At 37.8% G+C, this 25655-nt stretch overlaps 1 protein-coding gene across 1 annotated transcript; it reads left to right on the forward strand.

Annotated features, from left to right (window-relative positions):
- The first annotated feature begins 685 nt into the window (after nucleotides 1–685).
- LOC109563773 (nucleophosmin-like) lies at nucleotides 686–11721 on the forward strand. Its single transcript, XM_070798060.1, has 2 exons — nucleotides 686–767; nucleotides 10959–11721. The coding sequence occupies exons 1-2, from the start codon at nucleotides 686–688 to the stop codon at nucleotides 11489–11491; spliced, it is 615 nt and encodes a 204-aa protein (XP_070654161.1). The 3' UTR covers nucleotides 11492–11721.
- Nucleotides 11722–25655: the final 13934 nt, after the last annotated feature.

Below are 25655 nucleotides of genomic sequence, written 5' to 3' on the forward strand. Positions count from 1 at the left end.
GTCAAAGCAAACATGAATGTATCAGTTAATCCCACCATCTCATACAGCTGCAACTCATGAAACCCAAAACAATTACTGTAGTAATCTCAAAGATCATTGACATAGACCACAATAACAAATATTATAATTTTGAAAGCGTTTGAAATATTGTGAGAATTACCAAAATGTGACATAGAGACAAAAGCGAGCCAATGCTGTTGAAAAAATGGCACCAATAGAATTGCTTGACACGGGGCTGCCACAAATCTTCAATTAAAAAAAAAAGCCACATGTATGAAGCACAATAAAACCAGGTATACTTATGAACTGCTCCATTAAATGAAGACTGATGATAGAGAAGAGGACAATCCCAAATATTCGTCACCTAAAAACTCACTTGAAGACAGATGTCACTGTTGCCTAACTATCAGCACACTTATTCGGGAACTTAATTTCCTTACCTATTACTCGCCATTTCTGAGCCTGCAAAATCTTTCAGTTGACCAAATGACAAAACATCCCTGAAGCAGTCAGAATGCTTGCACCATGCCATGTGCCTTGGAGAAATGGGAATGGCCTGTCTTTTCCTGCTACATATCACACATTGTGACATGGATTCCAAGTGACAATATAACACCCAATCTCTAAAGAAATCTAATAAAAGAAAGTGTTGCCTTCTATAATGATTAAGGTGGGCATTAGGAGGATGAATCTTGAAAGAAAGAAAACAGTATGTGCCGGGGTCCTGCCCCGGCTAACCCGGGGTATTCGAAGGAGAGAGGGCCTAGGTGACTATTTATATGCTAATTAGAGATATAAAGAGTAATAGAATGAGGATAGCTCAGTAGGAAAATTCAGTGGAGAAAAGAGGCTGAGTAGCTTGGTTTACGCGGAAAATCAATATAACCCGTGACACGAGGTTAGCTCTGACCACGGAGGCCGCAGGCGCCCTCTCGAATAGCGGAAGGTGCCCCACCTTAGACACCTTCTCGAGTGGGTCTTAGAAGCCCAGGCAAATAAATGGTCACAGAGGATATCCGCGCTCCAGATGGAGACTTCAGCCAGAAGTTAAAGGGAAGAATGACATGGGGAGACCAAGCGTTGGTGAGCAAGGCCCATAGCTTTATTTTCAACAGGGGTTTTTATACCCTAAGTTACACATAGAGGATAATAGGGGATGCAAAGTCAGCAGTTTTTGATCCTTATCAAAAACCAGGGTTTCTTTCCTGCAAATTTATCGTATACAAATGGTTTAGGTGATTTACATCATCTTCTGGCCAGAAGGCCTATTAACATTTTATGACTCTTGACAAGGAATTATCAACAAAGACTTATTTTCTCTAAGAGTAATTATTTTAAGGTTTGGCGCCATCTTCCGAAGATAAAATTGCATTCCTATAGGGCGGATGTGTAATGGGTTTACAACAAAGGAAAGACTTGATTACCTTAAGGGTCTAAAGTTACTAACACCAAGGCCACTACTTATTTTTTCTATATACCAACTATATTAATTAATACACATTCAAGGATACAATTCAGGGGATGTGAAAACTTGGCAACAAGCATTGGCTCATCAATGAAATCCTTTATTCTGACAGTTTCTAACTCTCTGAGAGGTTCTAAGCTATTTGAATATCTTAAGCTTCCCATGCCTCTCAAGGGTGGGAGACTGTAAACAATCGTATGCATAGCTGTAGGAGTCCGGGTAAACTTGTCAGGCAAGTTAGAGAGCCATCTGAGGGGTTTGGATTTAAACACTCCTAATTGCCCAGGAACTTTATTAATTGGAGCTGTAAGTTAACTCTTTGACAGAGAGAGCGAGATGGTGGTAGGGGACAGCCCCCAGTAAAGTCAGAGGCGAGAGCACAAAGCAATAAAGTAGGCAGACTCTGATTTTTTGGGGTAGATGCTCGAGAATATCCGGGGGGACTCCTGAGGCTCGATCCCGCCTTTGCGTATGCCGAGCCTCCTTCCTCATGACCTTTGTCACGAGTGGAATGCCTCACTGGCTCCCGGCAAGTATGAAAATTAATAGATTGGAAGTAATGCCATTATGATAGTTAGGGCCCAGATAAAAAGTAATGGGGCCTGAATTACTGTAATGGGACAAGAAAGGATAGACCAGTTTTGAGAGACATTAGAGGGATTGATTAGATATGGGATGCTAGGAAATGTGGGGATTTCAGAGAAATAATGATGTGGAAAAAGGAATATATTCATACAATTTTGAGTAAATAAAATTTGAAGTGCCAATAGGATTCAAGTGGCAGCCATAAATGTAGAGCTCTGTATGAGAAAAGCCACTGCAAAAATTTCAAATAATGGCAAGTACAAACATTCAGATAAAATTATAGGAAAATTTCTATAAAAATAAGCAATTCCAAGTAATGATTAAATGATGAGTCAAGACATAATTGGGTGTTTGTTATCATTTTTATGCCTGGGAAATCCCACAGATAGGGAGCCCGGTCCATGGGGTTGCAGTGTCAGACACGACTGAGGCACTAAACGATAACAGCAAAATATCACATCTAAAGGAAGTTGAATTACAAAATATATAATTTAAATAATTGCTACAAGGGGATTCCAATCAAGGTGGCAGAATAAGAGCACATAGAGCTCACCTCTGCCCACGAACACATCAAAAATAAATCTACATGTGGAATAATTCTCACTGAAAACTAATTGGAAACTGGCAGAAGGACTCCTGTAAAACCAAGGTTGTAAGAAAGACCCACAGGTAATTGGGTTGGAAGAGGGAAAGAACAATCCATGGGGGACCTGTGCCCCTGAGAGGGAACTCAGAAAAAAAGGGAGACTTCATGGGAGGACATCGAACCTGGGGAGTGAACAATTCAAGTCCCAGAGTGAGTGCTGCAGTTCTGACATCCTACGGAGGGGAGACAAGCCCCCTTGGCTAGTTGGAGGACCTCTAAGACTAACAGAAGCTCTGAAGAAGCCTGAACTGGCACTCACTGGTTGCCCTCAGACAGGGCAGAGAGAAATCTATTCTAGCAACTGCAGGGTTTCCCACAACTAACTCATTGAGCACCCCAGCCTGGGCCAAGCATACTCTCTGGCTCCACTCACTCCACACTGCAATGCAGCACTGGATCTAGGGTAGCCATGACAAGGGAAAAGACTCGCCTATGGGACCCAGAGGCAACCCAGTCCTGAGGCAGAGCCTGGGTGGGTGGCTGCAGCCATTATTAACACTTTCTCCAGCAGCACACCTCTGAAGCAGCTGGGATCTCTCATAGCAGCCACTCCAACACAGCTTACCCATCCCCAGTACATGTTGAGAGCCCACACAGGCCTTCGGCCCCGCAGAGCAATTGTACCATGGGCAGAGGTGGTGGAAGCTGAGGGTATGATGAGCTGTGAGGGACAAAGAGAATTGGCACCTGAGGTTGCAGAGGCAATACACTGTCTCTCAGCCTGTGACTGACTGGAGTCAGAAGCCTTCACAGGCTTCACTGCTTTAGCACTTTCTGCCACCCGACCCCAGGAGGCAAAGGGTTCCCTTCAGGGAGAAGAAAACACACTCTTAAAGGGAACAAAACCAGTTTGGGCCTGACCCTCAGGGCTTCTGCTCCACAAAAAAAAAAAAAGTAAACATTGAAAGTGTAACTGGCTCAACAATGTCCAACTCTTTGTGACCATGTGGGCTGTAGCATTAGCCTTCCAGATTTCTCTGTCCATGGGATTCTCCAGGCAAGAATACTGGAGTGGGTAATGATTCCCTTATCCAGGGGATCTTCCTGACCCAGGGATCAAACCTGGGTCTCCTGCGTTGCAGGCAGTTTCCTTACCATCTAAGCCATCAGGGAAGCCCCCTGCTCCAGCAACTTTGGATCAAGTCCCACCACCAATAGGGTGGTGGTGGCCACAGCACAGCAAAAAACCTGCCTCCCACCTGAATCCAACTCTAGTCCCTCCATCGCCAGCCCCAACTCTTAAAACTGTGACAGCTGCCGCACACCCTAAGGAAAGACTTACATTTTCCCCTAATACTTTAAACAACTTGGTCTTTAATTCTCTGAACTTACTTGTTTATCAAAACTGCTTCAAAGTCTTTGCCTGATTAATCCAACATCTGACTCTTGATGAGTCAGTTTCTATCGACTATTTTTATTGACTGTAAGTCATAGTTTTTTTATGTCTTAAATGTCTTCTACTATATTGTTTTATGCTGAACATTGTAATTGATACATTTTAGAAGCTCTGAAGTCTTTTATCTTCCCCTGGTGACCTGGATGCTTAGTCTTTCAGTCGTTTCTGACTCTTTGCCAGCCCATCAGGTTCCTCTGTCCATGGGATTCTCCAGGCAAGAACACTGGAGTGGGTTGCTGTGCTCTCCTCTAGAGGATCTTCCTAACCCAGGGATTGAACCCAGGTCTCTCATATTGCAGGCAGATTCTTTACTGTCTGAGCCACCAGGGAAGCCCTATCTTTCCCTGGAAAGTTATTATTGTTCTAGTTTCATGTACAGTTCCTGGCTGAACATCATGAACTTGTATATGCTTGGTTTCACATTTTGTTATTGGGGATCTCTAAAAACCTTACTACATTTCCCAAGGCCCTCTAGCTGGATGAATTCAACATTTATACACTATCTCCCCTGTAAATGTAGCTAGGACATTAGGCTTTATTAAGGCAGATCTAGAGTAGGTCTTTGTTGCTGTTGTTTGTTTTTGAGATGAGGGTTTTTGATGTCTCAGCTGAATACCCACCAGGTTAAAAGGATATTTACACTGATTCACTTTGCTATACACCTGAAACTAACACAACATTGTAAATCAACTATACTCCATTAAACATATTTTTAAAAAGAATATTTATAATTTTTTTGCACTCTCCCTGGGATCATTTCTGTAGCAGGTACAATCCAGTAAGCCCAATGCTGTCTGCTAATGCTCAGTTTGCTCCACTGCCAAGAACCCATTGGAAAACCCTCTGCACAATGCCTCATTGCCAATGTTTTTCCCCATATATTCCAATGACTTAAGTTGCTAGGGGTTCTTGACATCTGACTCTTCAATTCAGCATGATTTCCATCCTCTACTCTTGCTCAGTGTGCTGTGGCCAGACTATTATGTCCAGGTAGGTAGCTGTTCTGATTATAGATCTTACCCACAGTGTCTCAGCTTTCATGGATTTCAGTCTTGTATCACCAGTTGTACAGTGTCTGAGTGCTATTGTTTCATATATTCAGTTTGATGATTTACAAAAAGAGGATGTTGAGTAGAGTTTCCTCTTTATAGCCATTTAGTTTTCACCATGGGATTGATTCATATTTCTCAGTTCAGTTCAGTCGCTCAGTCATGTCCAGCTCTTTGTGACCCCATGGACTGCAGCACACCAAGCTTCCTTGTCCATCATCAACTCCCGAAGCTTGCTCAAACTCATGTACATCAAGTCGGTGATGCCATCCCGCCATCTCATCTTCTGTTGTCCCCTTCTCCTCCTGCCTTCAGTCTTTCCCAGCATCAGGGTCTTTTCCAATGAATCAGTTCTTCGCATCAGGTGGCCAAAGTATTGGAGTTTCAGCTTCAGCATCAGTCCTTCCAGTGAATATTCAGGACTGATTTCCTTTAGGATTAGCGGAGGTCAGTGCTATCCAAGAGAACTTTCTACAATAATGTAAATATTCTACACCTCTCCAATAAAGGAGCTACTAGCCACACACCATTACTGAGCATTTAAAAAGTGGCTAGTGAAACTGAAGAACTGGAACTTTAAATATTATTTAAATTAATCACATAAGGTTCAGTTCAGTTCAGTCGCTCAGTCATTTTTTTTTTTTTTTTCAGTCGCTCAGTCATGTCCGACTCTCTGTGACCCCATGAATTGCAGCACGCCAGGTCTCCCTGTCCATCACCAACTCCCGGAGTTCACTCAAACTCACGTCCATCGAGTCAATGATGTCATCCAGCCATCTCATTCTCTGCCGTCCCCTTCTCCTCCTGCCCCCAATCCCTCCCAGCATCAGAGTCTTTTCCAATGAGTCAACTCTTCTCATGAGGTGGCCAAAGTATTGGAGTTTCAGCTTTAGCATCATTCCTTTCAAAGAAATCCCAGGGCTGATCTCCTTCAGAATGGACTGGTTGGATCTCCTTGCAGTCCAAGGGACTCTCAAGAGTCTTCTCCAATGCCACAGTTCAAAAGCATCAATTCTTCAGTGCTCAGCTTTCTTTATAGTCCAACTCTCACACCCATACATGAGGTTAGTAGTTATCATATTCAACAATGCAGTTCTGAGAAACAGGGATAAAAGCACTTGACCCAAGCCAGAACAATTGCTTTATTTATCTTAGTTTCCTTACTTGAATCAGTTTCCTTAATAGCCTTGTATTTTTCTTACTTTGGTTCTCAGAAAATCACTCACCCCAGTCACCATGACTCATTTTTTTCTCTGGTAAGTTTTCTGACACTTCTGTTTCTGCATTGAATCTGACATGATGCCAGTCTTGATTCCCACTCTCCTTACTTTTCTTGATTTAGCCTGTTTCCTTGATGCTGGTCCAGGGTTTTGTTGTAAAAATAGACTTTAGTGTAAATTCTAGGTCTCTAATAAATGGAAACTGTGTTCCAACCATACTGAAAACCACAATGGCACTGTGCACTGCTCCTGATCATGTGTTTGTCTCTCTATTTTGATATTTTGACTCTAAGACAAAACTAGAGGCTTGTGTTTTAGGAGAGAGTCAGAATTTAGAAAAACATTTAGGAATTATTTGGATTTATCAAGAAATATAGATATATATTCAGAATAAAGTCTGTTTTACTTTTATTGGTCTAAATTTACATCATTAGAATATTCTGTTAAAGCTAGATCATTTTTACTCCAAGCTATTTTTTGAATTGAGCATTTAATGTATAAATAATATCATAACTAAGCATAAATCTACTTGGCCAACCTAAAGACATTAGATTTTCCATGTCCATTAGGTTTCAACATCTACCTACTAGAAAGTAATAGAAATAAAAATAGGTAAAAGCTATATATTAAAATGAGCAAATTATGAGAGAATTAGATATGTCTATCTAAAATAATAAAATGATAGCAACTTTATTATGCTACAAGAGTCACTAGCTCTTGATGTTTTGCTTTCAAAATTGTATGGGGGAAATGGGACTGCTTAACTAACAATTTGGCCACATAAAAGAAATACCAATTTGCTATTTACATGGACTGTGGGCCATCTATATTTTTGCATTCATAGCATGTTAACTGCACATCATTAAAAGTGTATTCTATTTGTCTAATCATTTTATTATAATGCTAATTATGATTCATATTCTTACCTTTTATAGTCTATTGCTTTTTAACATAGCACTTAATGGCTTTACAAATTAAAATCATTACAGAAAGATGACATGGTTAACTGCTGCATTTTAATTGCTGTATATTTGTTACCATGGAGATACACTGATAAACTACAACTATAAATAAAAATAATGAGAATAAAAATAATTAATAGTTATTATCTAAAACATAGGAATGAAAGGAACCATGAAATCGTATTTTCCCACTTCCATAATGAAAGCAGAGCCACTGTCATTCTGTCCAAGAAAAAAAACTCATCTTCTTTTGTTCATGGCATGCTCCTTATAATCAAATCCATTGGCTTAAATTTATATTCATTTTTTCTTACTCTATAGTCATATTATATAAAACAGTTGCTATCCAGATAGAATTCTGTTCTTACTAAATCACAAAAAACCAGTAGTATTTTGTTTGACATTTTCTTATATTGTATTACACCATTTAACTAAACATCTCAATGTTTAAGCTACATGGCATGCACATCATAGATAAAGATTCCATGCATCTTTTACCTTCTTGTCCTCCATGGCATCTAGTTTCATGTTTTATAGAGAAGCACTCTAACTATTAACATCATAGATGAACCCTCTCACATGAATAAAAGTTGGAAATCTGGACCTACCTATCTAACAGCCTGAAATCACTGTGGGCTCTCCCATCTTATGCTCTATTTCACTAGTTTTGAATTTAAGCTTCTTATGCTTCTTAACCTGCCTATCAACTATTTCAAAGAGGAGATATTGGATTATTTCTAACCCTGCCATTGTGATTAATCAGCACAATATGTTCTATCTATGAAATACTTGTGATAGTAAAAGACATTGGTTAGTTTCTGTGGGTTGATAGTCCAATTTTCAGTCTTTCCAGATGTGACCTGGGCACTCTGCCATGTAACTAGGAACAGACAACATAAGCAAATACTAGATTGGAGAGAAGTGGAAGAAATGAAAAGAGGAGGGGACCCAACGATAATCACCTCAGTGTGATATTTTAAAGATTTTGAGAACAAAGCAAAGTGGAGAATGAAAAGTCTTGAGGAGATGATTTATGCTTTCAGGTTTTCGCTTCAGAAGAAAATAAAAACTTATTTAATTTAAAGCTAAATTTGCTGATAGTACAATAGTCTGATTTCATTTAACATAACTTGTCAAGGAAAGAAGATAGGAAGGAATTGAGGACAAGTAAAATATGAGGAAATTCAAGGTAGAGAGATGAAGTTTTGTAGAAAAGACTGAATGGAGGGACACTGGCCAGCAGCCAGGCTTCTTGCAGGGGAAATGAGCATCCTAGGCTGTGGCTTGAAGAGATGACTCCCAGGAGTTACCAGGTTTACTGCTACTCTCTATGCAAATTATGTCTTTCAACTTCCCTTCCCTATGGAATTAAAAAAATTTTTTTTTAAATCAACTTTTTTTTACTTCACAATATTCCAAATAACTATATCCATGTTTCAAGGATAACTATAAGGATTGTGGCTTCCTTATAAACCTATAGTCAACCTGACACATATTTGGCATTGATGCCAAATATCTCATTGTTGGGTTAGAAGCCAAGATTTAGAGATTTAGATTTAGAACATCTTTTAAAATAAAAGTAATTCTATAATTGGGATCAATAGAAATAAAGGAGTACATGACTGCCACTCTTTCTAGAATAGCTCAGCACTAGTCTTGAATATCTCAAAGAGAAACAAAATAACATTCTTAGTATTCATCCACATTATTTTCACAAGGGTGGTGAGAAAATTCTTGAAAAAAGTCACCATTTTAAACATTATTTATACTTTTCAAACCCTTGACTTATAGACAAACTTGTAAAAAATACCCTTGTAACTAGGACTGAACAAAAACACAAGAATATCCAAAGAAGTAATTTGAAGGAAAAATATGTTGACTAAAAAGTTATCTTAGATATATAAAACATTAGATGATAATGTTGATTATATGAGACATTTTGATGCCTTAAGCTCATTACTAGGATTCATAAAAAGTAACTATCAATCATACTTAACATAATAGACATTCTTATACCCATCACCCTAAAGAAACAAAGCATGTTCTAGTTTATTAGCTTGTGTCTAAAGCAGCTCAACTTATTTGATTTAGTATAAACACTGGCCTGGTGTTAACCATTCATCAGTGCTTTGTTTATGTAATTTAATTTTATTCAAAACAAACTTTCCACACTCAATAATTTGGTCCAGCCAATCAAATTCACTTAGTGTATCTATTGTCAAACTTCAAACAATTATTTATGGATGTGCTGACTCTAACTTTATAATTGTATTGTATATAATCAAAATTTTCAGTTCTGCTATTCAAGTTTACTTATAAAAATCTACTCCTCTAAACACACAAAAAAATAGAAGTTAATCTGAATTACTGATTCATGGCATAGCAGTGCTGATCAAGATATTTGATCAACACATTTGCAAGATAAGATTAAATTCTAGTTTCTCTTTGTCTTAAAAGGATTCTAATACTTTCCTGGTGTTAATTAAATACTGAAAGATTCATCTTTTCTACCTGGGACAATGCAATTAGAAACAGCTCAGAGTGTATAGCTAGAAAACACAGCATAAGGGTGGATTTAAGCAGAAAACTTGATTATTCATAATACTTTGCAATATATTGTCCTTTTTTTATGAAACTGATGCTTTGGACAACCGAGGAAATTTTGTGGTTATTTTCCAAGAAACAAAGATGATACAACTTTAACTTTGAGCTGAGCTGACTATTAAATCTCTCTCCTGTGGTGAACATTTTGCCATATTTGCAAGGTGGTTGGCATTAATAGGATGCTGAAATAAACCCTAGAATAGTTCATCTGTACTTTTTAATCCCATCTATTGAATTTACTATTTTCTCAAACTTTAATTTCCAAACTTTTTGTTGTTGCTTTGTTTTCTGATAACTTCTTTTTCAGATCAGTCGATTCTTGCTTTTCAAATGCAGTGTCTTGCTTTGCAAATCATTTTGAGGATACCAATTAGAATTATTTTTCTTTCTTGTAGTTTATATTATAAATTATATAGTTATAATTTTTGAAGGCATTTGTTTTGTTACTTCATATTGTGTATCCTTTGCTTTGTTTATTTTCCTCAAATATTTGGTCATCTTTGGTTTTGTATTTATTAATGAATGGTAACTACCATGTATACATAATACAAACTATTTTTAACAAATACATATAACTATATTCATGAATAGAATACAACTTCTGTTTCCAAATTGTACAATATCTCCTGTTATGAATTAATAATTAAACACATTTGGGGGAGAAACAAAATTTAAATATATAGAAATAAAAGAGGAATAGAGGGACTTGTGCTTCTAGATGTTTTGGGAGAACTGGTATAGGATACGTAGCACAGTAACTAAAAGATGGAAAAGAAATAGTGCTTCAGTGATCAGTGGGACAACATAAAATGGTCTAATATAAAGCTGATTGAAGTTCTCAAAGTAGAATGTGTCAGGCAGAAAAATATATATATATTTGAAAAAATGGCTGACATTTTTCAAATTTGATTAATCCTAAGTATTTAAGAAGCTCAGTGAACTCCAAGCAAGAGAGACATGTTTAAAAGCACACCAAGGGACGTTGTTATCAAATTATTGAACTAATGATTTTAAAAAATAATTAATAATAGCCGTGGAGGAAGATGCAGAGTCAGAAGAAGAGGAGGAGGAGGAGGTGAAACTCCTAAGTCTATCTGGAAAGCGTTCTGCCCCTGGAAGTGGTAGCAAGGTTCCCCAGAAAAAAGTGAAGCTTGCTGCTGATGAAGATGAAGATGATGACGACGATGACGATGATGATGATGATGAAGATGATGATGATGATGATTTTGATGAGGAAGTTGAAGAAAAAGCTCCAGTAAAGAAATCTGTACGAGATACTCCAGCCAAAAATGCACAAAAATCGAACCAAAATGGAAAAGACTCAAAACCGTCAACACCAAGATCAAAAGGTCAAGAATCCTTCAAAAAACAGGAAAAAACACCGAAAACACCTAAAGGACCTAGCTCTGTAGAAGACATTAAAGCAAAAATGCAAGCAAGTATGGAAAAAGGTGGTTCCCTTCCCAAAGTGGAAGCCAAGTTTATCAATTATGTGAAGAATTGTTTCCGGATGACTGACCAGGAGGCTATTCAAGATCTCTGGCAGTGGAGGAAGTCTCTTTAAGAAAATAGTTTAAACAGTTTGTTTAAAATTTTCTGTCTTATTTCATTTCTGTAACAGTTGATATCTGGCTGTCCTTTTTATAATGCAGAGTGAGAACTTTCCCTACCATGTCTGATAAATGTTGTCCACGTTCCATTGCCAAGAATGTGTTGTCCAAAATGCCTGTTTAGTTTTTAAAGATGGAACTCCACCCTTTGCTTGGTTTTAAGTATGTATGGAATGTTATGATAGGAATAGTAGTAGTGGTGGTCAGACAGATGGAAATGGTGGGGAGACGAAAATATACATGTGAAATAAACTCAGTATTTTAATAAAGTAAAAAAAAATAATTAAAACATCAGAGAAATTATTTCAAATGAAAATTTATATCTATGTAAGTAATAAAGTTTTATTGACTATGCCAAAGGCTTTGACTGTGTGGATCACAATAAACTGTGGAAAATTCTGAAAGAGATGGAATACCAGACCACCTGATCTGCCTCTTGAGAAACCTATATGCAGGTAAGGAAGCAACAGTTCGAACTGGACATGGAACAACAGACTGGTTCCAAATAGGAAAAAGAGTTCATCAAGGCTGTATATTGTCACCCTGTTTATTTAACTTCTATGCAGAGTACATCATGAGAAACGCTGGACTGGAAGAAGCACAGGCTGGAATCAAGATTGCAGGGAGAAATATCAATAACCTCAGATATGCAGATGACACCACCCTTATGGCAGAAAGTGAAGAGGAACTAAAAAGCCTCTTGATGAAAGTGAAAGTGGAGAGTGAAAAAGTTGGCTTAAAGCTCAACATTCAGAAAACGAAGATCATGGCATCCCGGTCCCATCACTTCATGGGAAATAGATGGGGAAACAGTGGAAACAGTGTCAGACTTTCTGTTTTTGAGCTCCAAAATTACTGCAGCCATGAAATTAAAAGACACTTACTCCTTGGAAGGAAAGTTATAACCAACCTAGACAGCATATTCAAAAGCAGAGACATTACTTTGACAACAAAGGTTCGTCTAGCCAAGGCTATGGTTTTTCCTGTGGTCATGTATGGATGTGAGAGTTGGACTGTGAAGAAGGCTGAGCACCAAAGAATTGATGCTTTTGAACTGTGGTGTTGGAGAAGACTCTTGAGAGTCCCTTGGACTGCAAGGAGATCCAACCAGTCCATTGTGAAGGAGATCAGCCCTGGGATTTCTTTGGAAGGAATGATGCTAAAGCTGAAACTCCAGTACTTTGGCCACCTCATGCGAAGAGTTGACTCATTGGAAAAGACTCTGATGCTGGGAGGGATTGGGGGCAGGAGGAGAAGGGGACGACAGAGGATGAGATGGCTGGGTGGCATCACTGACTCGATGGACATGAGTCTGAGTGAACCCTGGGAGTTGGTGATGGACAGAGAGGCCTGGCGTGCTGCAATTCATGGGGTCACAAAGAGTCGGACACGACTGAGCGACTGATCTGATCTGATCTGATCTGATATCAATACCAAAGAGAACTAATAGAAAAAAGATGACCACACAAAACAAAATGATACTTCATAATGATAAAGTATCAATCATTAAAGAAACAAAATTATAACAAAAATGTGTGTGTGTGCTTAGTCGCTCAGTTGTGTATGACTCTTTGTGACCCCTGGACTGTAGCCCACCAGGCACCTGTGTCCATGGGGATTCTCCAGCCAAGAATACTGGAGTGGATTGCCATGTGCTCCTTCAGGGGATCTTCCCAACCCAGGGACTGAACCCACGTCTTTGGCATCAAACACAGTTTCTTTATGATCTGAGACACCAGGGAAAATAGTATTAGTCAGAATTGAAACCCATACTTTCAGAAAATTATAAATAGAAGGGAACACTCTCAGCAAACTTTGGACATCCATGCACACTTTGTAGTTATTATTGAAAGAGAAACTTTCCTTAAGACTGGGAATGGGGCAAACTGGGAAAACATGCTCTCACTATGTCAACGTTGTACACTAAGTTCTAGATACTGCAATAAGTCAAGAAAATAAAATACCTACAGGTAGCAAAAAAATAAGCAAAACAGTATGTACATACAGCATGATTATACATAAACGATTCTAAAGGATCTACAAAAATGGTATTAGGATTAATATCACACCTTCACCCATTTCCCTCAGCACTAGCCCTTCCCACTGGCCCTCTCATAACATCAATCTATTCTTTCTATCTATAAGCTTATTTGTTGTTGTTGTTGTTTTCTTTCAGAGTCCACCTATGAGTGAAATCACAAAGTATTTGTCTTTCTCTCTCTGACTTATTTCACTTAGCATAATACCTGCAAGGTCTATCCATGTTGGCCCAAGTGGAAGAATTTTACTCTTTTTTGGGACTGAGTAATATTCTTCTGTGTGTTTGTATCACATCCTCTTTATTTTCTCATCTATCTATAGTCACATGTTTTTTTTTTTCACATCTTGTGTGCAAGTGCTAAGCACTAAATCACTTCAGTCATGTCTGACACTGTGCGACCATATGGGCTGCAGCCTGCCAGGTTCCTCTGTTCATAGGATTCTCTAGGCAAGAACACTGGAGTGGGTTGCTGTGCCCTCCTCCAGAAGATCTTCCCATCCCAGAGATCAACCCTATGTCTCTTACATATCTTAGTTATTGTAAATAATGCTGTATATATCTTTTCATATGAATGTCTTTGTGTTCTTTGGATAAATGCCCTAAAGTAGAATGGCTGGGTCATATTATAGTTCTACTCATATATTTTTTGAGGAATCTCCATTCTATTTTCCATAGTGGCTGTGCCAATTTAAAAGCCTATCGACAGTGTGTAAGGATTTCCTTTTCTCCATATTCTTTCAAACATTTATTATTTCTTGTGTTTTGGTAATAGCCATTCTAATAGGTGTGAGGTGGTTTTGATCTAATAATTAGTGTTGTTGAACATATTTTCATGTATCTGTTGGCCATCTGTATACCTACTTTGAAAAAACTGTCTATTCATGTCCCCTGCCCAATTTTTAATTGGGTCATTTTGGCTTTTGTTGTTGAGTTTTATGAGTTCTTCATATATTATGACGTTAACCCCTTATTGGACATAGGATTTTGCAAGTAGTTTCTCTCATTCATTAGGCTGTCTTTTCATTTTGATAATGATTTTGTCCAATGTGCCAAAACTTTTGAGTTTGATGTAGTCCCATTTAATTTTTGCTTTTATCTTCTTTGACGTTGGAGTTAGAGCTATAAAGCATCACCAAGACCGATGTCAATAAGGTTACTCTATTTTTCTTTTTCTAGGAATTTTATGGTTTCTGATCATATATTCAAGTCCTTCAATCCATTTTGAGTAAATATTATATGCTATAAAAGAAAGCATTCTAGTTTTATTCTTTTAAATGTTGTTGTCTAGGTTTTTGAACACCATTTATTGAAGAGACAGCCCTTTGTCCATTGTATGATCTCTTCCTTTTTTGTAATTTTCCATGTAGGTGACATTTCTCTCTCTCTTTTTTTTTTTTTTTTTTTTTTTGCTGATTTTGTTATAAAATAAAAATGAACAACTGAAAAAAATAAAACTAAAAGAGAAACTAGTTGAAATCCATGTATCTGACAAAAAAGTACTTTATCCACAAAATATAAAAAACCCTTTTACTCAATAAGGAGGTGGGTTACTTTAAAAAAAAGCAAACGAGCACTTCTAGCTTCCAAGATGATATGTAAAGACCATAGAAGTTATCATTCTTATCCTCACAAGAAAACTGAACAAATTGTAAATCAACAACTCAGGTCCATCAGAGAATTGAGGTCACAAGACAAACTACTGCTCTGAAATTCAGAAAGACAGACCCCACACAGATACAGAGAATCACAGTATGTACATAGCAGAAGCCCCTTTCAGTGGGAACACTTCAAACAGTAACTGATGAACTACTGGAGGCTCAGTTCAGTTCCATTTGGTTGCTGAGCTGTGTCTGACTCTTTGTGACCCCAAGGACTGCAGCATGCCAGGCTTCCCTGTCCATCACCAACATCCGGAGCTTGCTCAAACTCATGTCCATCGAGTTGATGATGCCATCCAACCATCTTATCCTCTGCTGTCCCCTTCTTCTCCTGCCTTAAATCTTTCCCAGCACCAGGGTCTTTTCTAACAAGTCAGTTCTTCTTATCAGGTGGCCAAAATATTGGAGCTTTAGCTTCAGCATCAGTCCTTCCAATGAATATTCAGGACTGATTTCCTTTAGGATTGCCTGGTTGGATCTCCTTGTTGTCCAAGGGACTCTCAAGAGTCTTTGCCAACACCACACTTAAAAAGCATCAATTCTTCGGTGCACAGCTTTCTTTATAGTCCAACTCTCACATCCATATATGACTACTGGAAAAACCATAGCTTTGACTAGATGGACCTTTGTTGGCAAAATAATGCCTCTGCTTTTAAATATGCTGTTTATGTTTGTCATAGCTTTTCTTCCAAAGAGCAAGCATCTTTTAATTTCATGGCTGCAGTCACCATCTGCAGTGATTTTGGAGCCCAAGAAAAGAAAGTCTCTCACTGTTTCCATTGTTTCCCCATCTATTTGCCATGAAGTGATGGTACCAGGTACCACAATCTTAGTTTTTTGAATGTTGGATTTTCAGCCAGCTTTTTTACTATCCTCTTTCACTTTCATCAAGAGGCTCTTTAGTTCCTCTTCACTTTCTGCCATAAAGGTGGTGTCATCTGCGTATCTGAGGTTATTGATATTTCTCCCGGCAATCTTGATTTCAGCTTGTGCTTCTTCCAGCCTGGCATTACACATGATATACTCTGCATATAAGTTAAATTAGCAGGGTGACAATATACAGCCTTGATGTACTCCTTTCTTAATTTGTTCCACATCTGGTTCTAACTGTTGCTTCTTGACAGTATAGAGTAGTTTGAGGGTTAGTATTTCCAAGGGGGCCCATTCCTAAGTGGGACCCCACATTTTGAGATTTACCTCCAGGAACTCCATTTGGTTATTTTCTCCCTGTGAAAAAAAAAAAAAGAAAAAAAATTTCCTTGTCCCTCCAGAATGGATTAAAAACAGGAATGGTGCTCCTATGTAGTGGAATGGTATTCAGGAATAAAAAGAAACTACTCTATATATAAGAACATGAATGACTACCAAGACCATTAGGTTGAATAAAATAAGTTAGAAACAAGAGTTTATATATTATAATTCTATTTACATGAATTTCTAATCTATAATGATAGGAACAAGATCAGTGGCTACTTGGGGCCAGGGTAGGAAGATTGGTGATAAGAAGTATCAGAGAATTTTGTAGGGTAAAGGAAATATATAGTTACACATGTTTACCAAAACTTACTAATCTGTTCATATAAAATCAGCACAGTTTATGTAAATTATCCTTCAATAAACTTGTCTCTAAAAAACACTAGCATAAATTTTGGAGTTGAGGAAAGAAAATTGATGAGATATTCTATAATTCACATTAAAAAAAAAACCAAGAATATCCAGAAAAATTCTGAAATATAAAGATAAATTGACAAAGCAATAATACCCAAATTAAGATAAAAAAGCCCATGTTTTATAATAACATTTATTACATCATCTGTTTTTACATGTACTTTTTTAAATTTAATTTTTTGTGGTATAACTGACTTAAAATGTTGTGTTACTTTCAGGTATACATCTAAGTGATATAGTTATATATGTACATACATCCATTTTTTTCAGATTCTTTTAACATATATGTTATTATAGATTGTTAAGTAGCTTTCCCTGTGCTATACAGTAGATCCTTGTTGATTATCTATATTGTATATAGTAGTGTGTATATTTTAATTCCAAACTCTTAATTTATCCCTCCTCCCATATTTCACTTTTGGTAACTATAAGTGTTTATGAAGTCTGTGACTGTTTTATATATAAGTTCATTTGTATCATTTTTTTAGGTTCCACATGTAAATGGTATCATATGATATTTATCTTTCTCTCCCTGACTTACTTCATTTAGTATGATAATCTCTAGGTCCATCCATGTTGATGCAAATGGCATTATTTCACTCTTTTTAACAGCTACGATTCCATACTACCACATTTTCTTTATCTATTCCTCTGTCAATTGGACAGTTAGGTTGCTTTCATGTCTTGATGTTGTAAGTAGTGCTGCAATGAACATTGGGCACTCTTCAAATTAAGGTTTTCTCTGAATGTAGGCCCAGAAGTGGGACTGCAGAATCACAGGCACTGAAATTGAAACCATGACATATAAATTCCCAACAAACAAAAGCCCAGGACTAGAGGGCTTCAAAGGCAAATTATATCGCATTGAGAGAAGAATTATTACCTGCCCTTCTGAAATTCTTGCAAAAAATTGCCAAGGAAGGAACACCCTCAAACTCATTCTATGAGGCCATTATCACTCTGATATTGAAATCAGACAAAGATACTACAGAAAAAATTACCCAAAAAAGAGAATTATGATCAATACTATTGATTAACACAGACACAAAAATCCTCAACAAAACACTAGCAAACCAAATGCATTAAATAATTAAGTAATGCATTAAGTAATGCATTAAAAGGATTATAAACCAGGACCAAGAGGGATTTATCCTTGGGATGCAAGGATTCTTCCATGTTTGTACATCAATCAGTGTGATACACCACATCAACAAACTGAAGAATAAAAACGAAATTACCATACCAAAAGCTATGGAAAAAATATTAGACAAACTTCAACACCCATTTAAGATAAAAACTCTCCAATTGTGGGCATAAAGAGAACCTACCTCAACATAATAAAGGCCATATATGACAAACCCACAGCTAATATCATTCTGAATGGTGAAAAGCTGAAAGCATTTCCTCCAAGATTAGAAGCAAGACAAGAATGTTCACTCTCACCACTTTTATTCAAAATAGTTTTAGAAGTCCTAGCCAAGGCAATCAGAGAAAAATAAAAGGAATCTAAATTGGAAAAGAAGTAAACCGTCACTGTTAGCATATAATATGATACCATACATAGAATATCCTAAAGATGCGAACCCAAAACTACTACCACTCATAAATGCATTTGGTAAATTTTTTCAGGATACAAAATTAATATGCAGAATTCTCTTGTATTTCTATACATTAATAATGAAAGAGGAGAAACAGAAATTAAAAAATAATCCCATTTACAATCACATCCAAAAGAATATAATACCTAGGAATATTATGTCATTTTCAACCAAGATCAAATTATATTTCTGAAGAAATGGTATTGATAAACTTCAATATGCTAATAAAATACATTAAATGAGGTATTTCATATATGAATATTTCTATCATTAAACTATTAGCAGAATATACCTTATGCTGACTTGATAAGATGCTGAAATAACACAATTACACAAATGTGTTTAAGCTAAATTTAAAACATTTTCCTGGATTATAGAAGGCATGGAGAGAAGTTAATGTAAAAATGACTGGTCAGTCATGAGTCAAACGAGCATGAATTTGGATTGATTTTAGTGCAGTTCAGAGTTATTAAACTAACTTTTTGAATTAAGTAGTAAAACTTACAATGGATTGTTACAAACCCTACTCTAAATATATTGTATACCTCATTTCATATAGAAATGAATAAATATTTCAATCTCAATATAGAATCCAATTAAACTTTAAGTTTTGGTCTAGAATGCCTCTGCTTTACTAACTATACAAAGCTTTGTATAGATCACAACAAACTGTGGAAAATTCTTAAGAGATGGGAATACCAGACCACCTGACCTGCCTCCTGAGAAATCTGTATGCAGGTCAAGAAGCAACAGTTAGAACTGGACATGGAACAACAGACTGATTCCAAATAGGGAAAGGAGTACGTCAAGGTTATATATTGTCACCCTGCCTATTTAACTTGTCTGCAGAGTATATCATGTGAAATGCCAGGCTGGATGAAACACAAGCTGAAATCAAGACTGCTGGGAGAAATATCAATAACTCAGATATGCAGATGATACCACCCTTACGGCAGAAAGTGAAGAGGAACTAAAGGGCCTCTAGATGAAAGTGAAAGAAGAGAGTTTAAAAGTTGGCTGAAAACTCAACATTCAGAAAACTAAGATCACGGCACCTGGTACCATCACTTCATGGCAAATAGATGGGGAAAAATGGAAATAGTGAGAGACTTTATATTTTGGGGCTCCAAAATCACTGCAGATGGTTAATGCAACCATGAAATTAAAAGATGCCTGTTCCTTGGAAGGAAAGCTATGACCGACCTTGACAGCATATTAAAAAGCAGAGACGTTACTTTGCCAACAAAGGTCCGTCTAGTCAAAGCTATGTTTTTTCCAGTAGTCATGTACGGACGGATGTGATTTGGACTATAAAGAAAGGTGAGCACTGAAGAATTGATGCTTTTAAACTGAAGTGTTGGAGAAGACTCTCGAGAGTCACTTGGGCTGCAAGGAGTTCCAACCAGTCCATCCTAAAGGAAATCAATCCTGAATATTCATTGGAAGGATTGATGCTGAAGCTGAAACTCCAATCCTTTGGTCACCTGATGAGAACTGACTCATTAGAAAAGACCCTGATGCTGGTCTTTTAAGATGCTGAAAGATTTAAGGCAGGAGAAGGGGATGACAGAGGATGAGATGGTTGGATGGCATCACCTACTCAATGGACATGAGTTTGAGTAAGCTTTGAGAGTTGGTGATGGACAGGGAAGCCTGGTGTGCTGCAGTTATGGGGTCACAAAGAGTCAGACACTACTGAGTGATTGAACTGAACTGTGAATAGCTCTGACTGACCTGTTAGAAGAATTATAAATTTTTCAGAATAAAAAAAAGAATGAGTCAGTATTTAGCCCTTGAGTTTCTGTTCTCTCTCTCTCTCTCTCTATATATATATATATATAAACATATGTTTATCAATTTATTTACCTATATGTACATATTTATATAAGTAAGTAAAATGCATATATATTATATGTCAATAACATATATGTGTAAAGAAAATCTTCACATCCAGCTAGACAAATGTTCGTCACTTACCAAAAGATGTTCATTAAAATATGCTCCAGTGAAAATGTTGGGCTACACCCTGCAGGCCTTCAAGTCTTGTCATTTCCCAGCTGTGAGACTGAAGGAAGAGCCTAGAGACAGCAACAGAGATACCCACAATGTATTGGCTAGGGAATCTTACACATTTGAAGCAAAAGTCCCAGGCCAACACTCCACCATGGATGGCAGATGGCAGCCACGATGTGGCAGTCATCTTCCCTACTAAGGGGGAAGAAGGACTCTACCAGGTATATGGGGAATTAATGTCAGGTGAGCTCATCAGTTACCAGAGAAACCTGAGGCCGGAGCAAGCCTGTAGGCAGTTACTGATTAGATCCGATAATTAAGAGGATTGGCGAGGCCCACTACTACAGTGTAGGTAAACGTCAGGCAAGGGATGTATAGAGAACAGGGTAACAGCTGTCTGATGGCCTGGCCATACAGGCAGTTAGTGACCTCACTATGAACTCAATAAACTCCCAATCCTGAAATATTCATATCAGATACATTCATGAAACCAATACAACTGAGAAAAGAAACTGCAAGTTTGGCTTACTGCATTGTTTGAAAGAGAAAACAATTAAATTAGAACTCTTTTGCCACTATTTAATCAATAGTGTTGTGAATAGAAGAGTTCAATTTCACCTGTGAAATATACTAATTGTTAAGAAAATTTTAATTAATGAACATCAAATGCAAAAACACAAATACTTTATTTGGACAAGATTTCTTCAAGTATGGTAATCCAGAGGCTTGCAGTCCATTTTGGAAGTGCATCATTTCTCAATCATTTCTTAAATAACAGAGTTGCAAATCACCAGTTCTCTATTTCCATGGATTAATCATCCATGGAATGATTTCTGGCCAGTGATTATGGATAACCTGGGTTTGAATTCTGATCTCTAGTTCTGACCTTGGTCAATTCACTTACTCTGCCTGCTTCAGGATTTTTATCTATAAAATGGAGAAAATAACCCTTGCCTAGAAATGAAGTAGCAAAGCAACAAAGTAGGGAGTGTGAAGGAAATTTAAATGGTGCTTTATTTATAAATAAAACTATTGTTTTCCAAACTTTATTTCTTGCTTTTATTTGAGTTTATTTCTTGCTGGAAGATTTGTAGGTTTCTTTCCCTTTTATTTCCAAGGCTTCACTATTCCATTTTAATGCCTATCTAGATTATGTTGTTTTTTATTGTTTACCTATTTACCTATTTTATTGTAGGTAAAGTAAACAGTTAGAACTGGACATGGAACAACAGACTGATTCCAAATAGGAAAAGGAGTACGTCAAGGCTGTATATTGTCACCCTGCTTATTTAACTTCTATGCAGAGTACATCATGAGAAACGCTGGACTGGAAGAAACACAAGCTGGAAACAAGATTGCCGGGAGAAATATCAATAAGCTCAGATATGCAGATGACACCACCCTTATGGCAGAAAGTGAAGAGGAACTCAAAAGCCTCTTGATGAAAGTGAAAGTGGAGAGTGAAAAAGTTGGCTTAAAGCTCAACATTCAGAAAACGAAGATCACGGCATCTGGTCCCATCACTTCACGGGAAATAGATGGGGAAACAGTGGAAACAGTGTCAGACTTTCTGTTTTTGAGCTCCAAAATTACTGCAGCCATGAAATTAAAAGACGCTTACTCCTTGGAAGGACAGTTATGACCAACCTAGATAGCATATTCAAACGCAGAGACATTACTTTGCCAACAAAGGTCTGTCTAGTCAAGGCTATGGTTTTTCCTGTGGTCATGTATGGATGTGAGAGTTGGACTGTGAAGAAAGCTGAGTGCCAGAGAATTGATGCTTTTGAACTGTGGTGTTGGAGAAGACTCTTGAGAGTCCTTTGGACTGCAAGGAGATCCAACCAGTCCATTCTGAAGGAGATCAGCCCTGGGATTTCTTTGGAAGGAATGATGCTGAAGCTGAAACTCCAATACTCTGGCCACCTCACGCAAAGAGTTGACTCATTGGAAAAGACTCTGATGCTGGAGGGATTGGGGGCAGGAGGAGAAGGGGACGACTGAAGATGAGATGGCTGGATGGCATCACTGACTCGATGGACGTGAGTCTGAGTGAACTCTGGGAGTTGGTGATGGACAGGGAGACCTGGTGTGCTGTGATTCATGAGGTCACAAAGAGTCGGACACAACAGAGCAACTGAACTGAACTGAACTTCCCTTTTATTTCCAAGCCTTCACTATTCCATTTTAATGCATATCTAGATTATGTTGATATTATTGTAGGTAAAGTATACATTAAAATGTTTATATCTAACATGTATATGTATGGCTGAGTCTTTCTGCTGTGCACCTGAAACTGTCATGACATTGTTAATCAGCTATAAACCAATAAATATAACACAAAAAAAATTTTTTAATTGTTTGTAGATAGCTAATGGGAAGCTGCTGTATAGCACAGGGAGCTCAGCTCTGTGCTCTATGATGTCCTAGGTGGGTGGGGTTGTGGGAGGGAGGATCAAGAGGCAGGGAATATATTTATACACATAGTTGATTCACTTTGCTGTACAGGAGAAACTAACACAACACTGTAAAGCAATTATACCTAATAATAACATTTTAAAAATTTACATCCAGAAATAAGGATAAATAAGCATTTTACTTCTTAATAGAATCAGGGAAGAATAATTAATTTTTTAACCAACACTAGATCTGACCTTAGTTGCTTTAGGCTCTTCAGTTGCACACAGTCAATAGGTGGGTACTCTGAATCCATTTTGGTGATTGCTATTTTAAAGATGATAGCCAATGCCATTGAAATTGGATGTATAGGCACCAAATGAAGCACCAAAGCTGACAAGTAAAGTGGATTTTTTTAAATGTATTTATTTTTAATTGAAGGATAGTTGCTTTACAATATTGTGTTGGTTTCTGCCCTGCATCAACATGAATCAGCCATAGGTATACATATGTCCCCTCCTTCTTGAACTTCCCTCCCACCTCTCACTCCATTCCATCCCTCTAGGTTGTCACAGAGTCCCAGTTTAAGCTCCCTGAATTATACAGCAAATGCCCACTGGCTATTAAAGCAGATTTTTACATCATCAAAATAACAAAAGTTAATTATAGAAAGAGCATTATAAAAACAGACCCTCAAAAAGCAGATTTAAAGAAAGGCTATAAAACCCCAGTGTCTGAAGTGATGTCGGAAATTTTGCTCATGTGGTGCCCACCACCACTTCAGACATAGCTAAAACAAACCAATATATCCTTTGCAAAGAGTACACTTTTTCAAAGACATACAAAACTTAAATCTTTCTACTTTTTAACTGTACCTCTTCTTAGACTCCATCCACTCTACCCCCATCACCACCACAGCACATAACCCAAAACACGCAGCAGGAATTTTAACAGAAAAGGCAGGAGAGAATTACAATTTCTGATTCCCAAATGAGAGATATTTCTCTCTGGGGCTCTTCTGTTATGATATTATCATTGAACAGGTACATTTTGTGCCACTTGCATTGAATTTTATAATGTACATTTCTGGTATGCTTATGATGTGGGAATGCTGAATGTTGGAGACAATAAATGTGAATTTAAGCAATATTTATTGAGACAAAATGGTGACTGATCCTTTACTGTTTTTTGAGTGCTACTTCTTTAGTGGATATATACTAGATGCTCACCATTTTCTTATTTCTTTTCCTACTTATTCAGCCTCTTATTTGAGACAAGCTACTTAAAGGAACTTTACTTTTTCCTCTGAAGACTCTCCTCTCATTCCATCTTCTCTTCTATATCATCTCATCTAGTACCTATGCTTCAGTTGCAAGTCACACAAGTCAGTGACTCTCAAAGTTGCGTCATCAATCCAGAACTCTGTTTTGATATATAATCTATATACCCAAATATTCAACAACCTACTTGGTATCTCCATTTGAATTTCCCCAGACCCTTAAGTTCATCATATAGAAAGAGAAGCACTATTATCTATCTCAGCCAAATCTCTCCCTTTCAGTGCTCAGCACCTTGGTCAATAAAAGGTGTTATCCCTCTCCTAGGTGCTCATGTCTTAACCCTGAGCACCTTTCCTGACACATTTTCCTTTCTCATTTTGCATATAATCACCAAGTGTGCCAGCTCTACCTCCTATATATCTTTCAATTTAGTCAACATATCTCCATCTTCACAGCCACTGTCATTATCAAGTCCCCATCAATTTTTGTTGAAATATTCCAAAGCCTCTCAATCACACTCTGCCTGAAATTTTATTGCCCCTCTAAATGATCCTTTATAAAGCTATGACATGTGCATGCATGCTAAGTCACTTGTCTTGTCCAACTCTTTGCGATTCTATGGATTGTAGCCCTCCAGACTCCTCTGTCCATGAGATTCTCCAGGCAAGAATGCTGGAGTGGGTTGCCATGCCCTCCTCCAGGGGATCTTCCCTACCCAAAGATGGAGCCCATGTCTCTTATTTCTCCTGCATTGACATGTGGTTACTTTACCACTAGCGCCACCTGGGAAACCCAAGAATTCTGGAATGGGCTGCTATTTCCTCCTCCAAGGGATCTTCCAGACGCCAGGGGTTGAACCTGTATCTCCTGCAGCTTCTGTATTGCAGGCAGATTCTTTATCACTGAGCCACTGGGGAAGTCCAAAGCTATGATGAAAATGTTAGTTATTCAATCACGTCTGCCTCTTTGCAATCCCATTGACTATAGCCCACTGGGTTCCTCTGTCTATGGAATTCTATAGGGAAGAATATTGGAGTGGGTAACTTTTCCTTCTGCAGGGGATCTTCCTGACCCAGGGACTGAACCCTGATCTCCCACAATGCAGGTGGATTCTTTGTCATCTGAGCCATCAGAGAACCTTTTAGTATAAAGTGATCATTGTGGTCTTTTAATACTGTAAATCCAGGCATGTCAGTTTCCTGCTTAAAATGCTTCGATGGTTTTTCATCACCTCAAGATTAAAATTCAAGCTCATTAGCCTGACATTCTCCAAGGTCTGATCCCTGTACCCTGTCCAGCCCCACATCTGATCATTCCTCACCACTCATCTTGTCCTGCAGACATTAAAAATACTGTTTTGCAATTCTAGGAAATTAGCACACTCTCAATCACTCCACTCTCTCGGACACACTTTTCCCACTGCCTAGAATGTTCATGGTCTCTTTCTTTGCCTGCCTAGCCTG

This window comes from Bos indicus, chromosome 10 (genome assembly GCF_029378745.1).
Source record: "Bos indicus isolate NIAB-ARS_2022 breed Sahiwal x Tharparkar chromosome 10, NIAB-ARS_B.indTharparkar_mat_pri_1.0, whole genome shotgun sequence".
In the NCBI taxonomy this organism is placed as follows: Eukaryota; Metazoa; Chordata; class Mammalia; order Artiodactyla; family Bovidae; genus Bos; species Bos indicus.

What these genes read in the sequence shown, in the direction of transcription:
- LOC109563773 (XM_070798060.1), top strand. Translation starts at nt 686, where the DNA reads ATGAATCTTGAAAGAAAGAAAACAGTATGTGCCGGGGTCCTGCCCCGG. An exon ending in TCGAAGGAGAGAGGGCCTAG is followed by an intron (nt 768 to 10,958) that starts GTGACTATTTAT and finishes AATTAATAATAG; the next exon opens with CCGTGGAGGAAGATGCAGAG.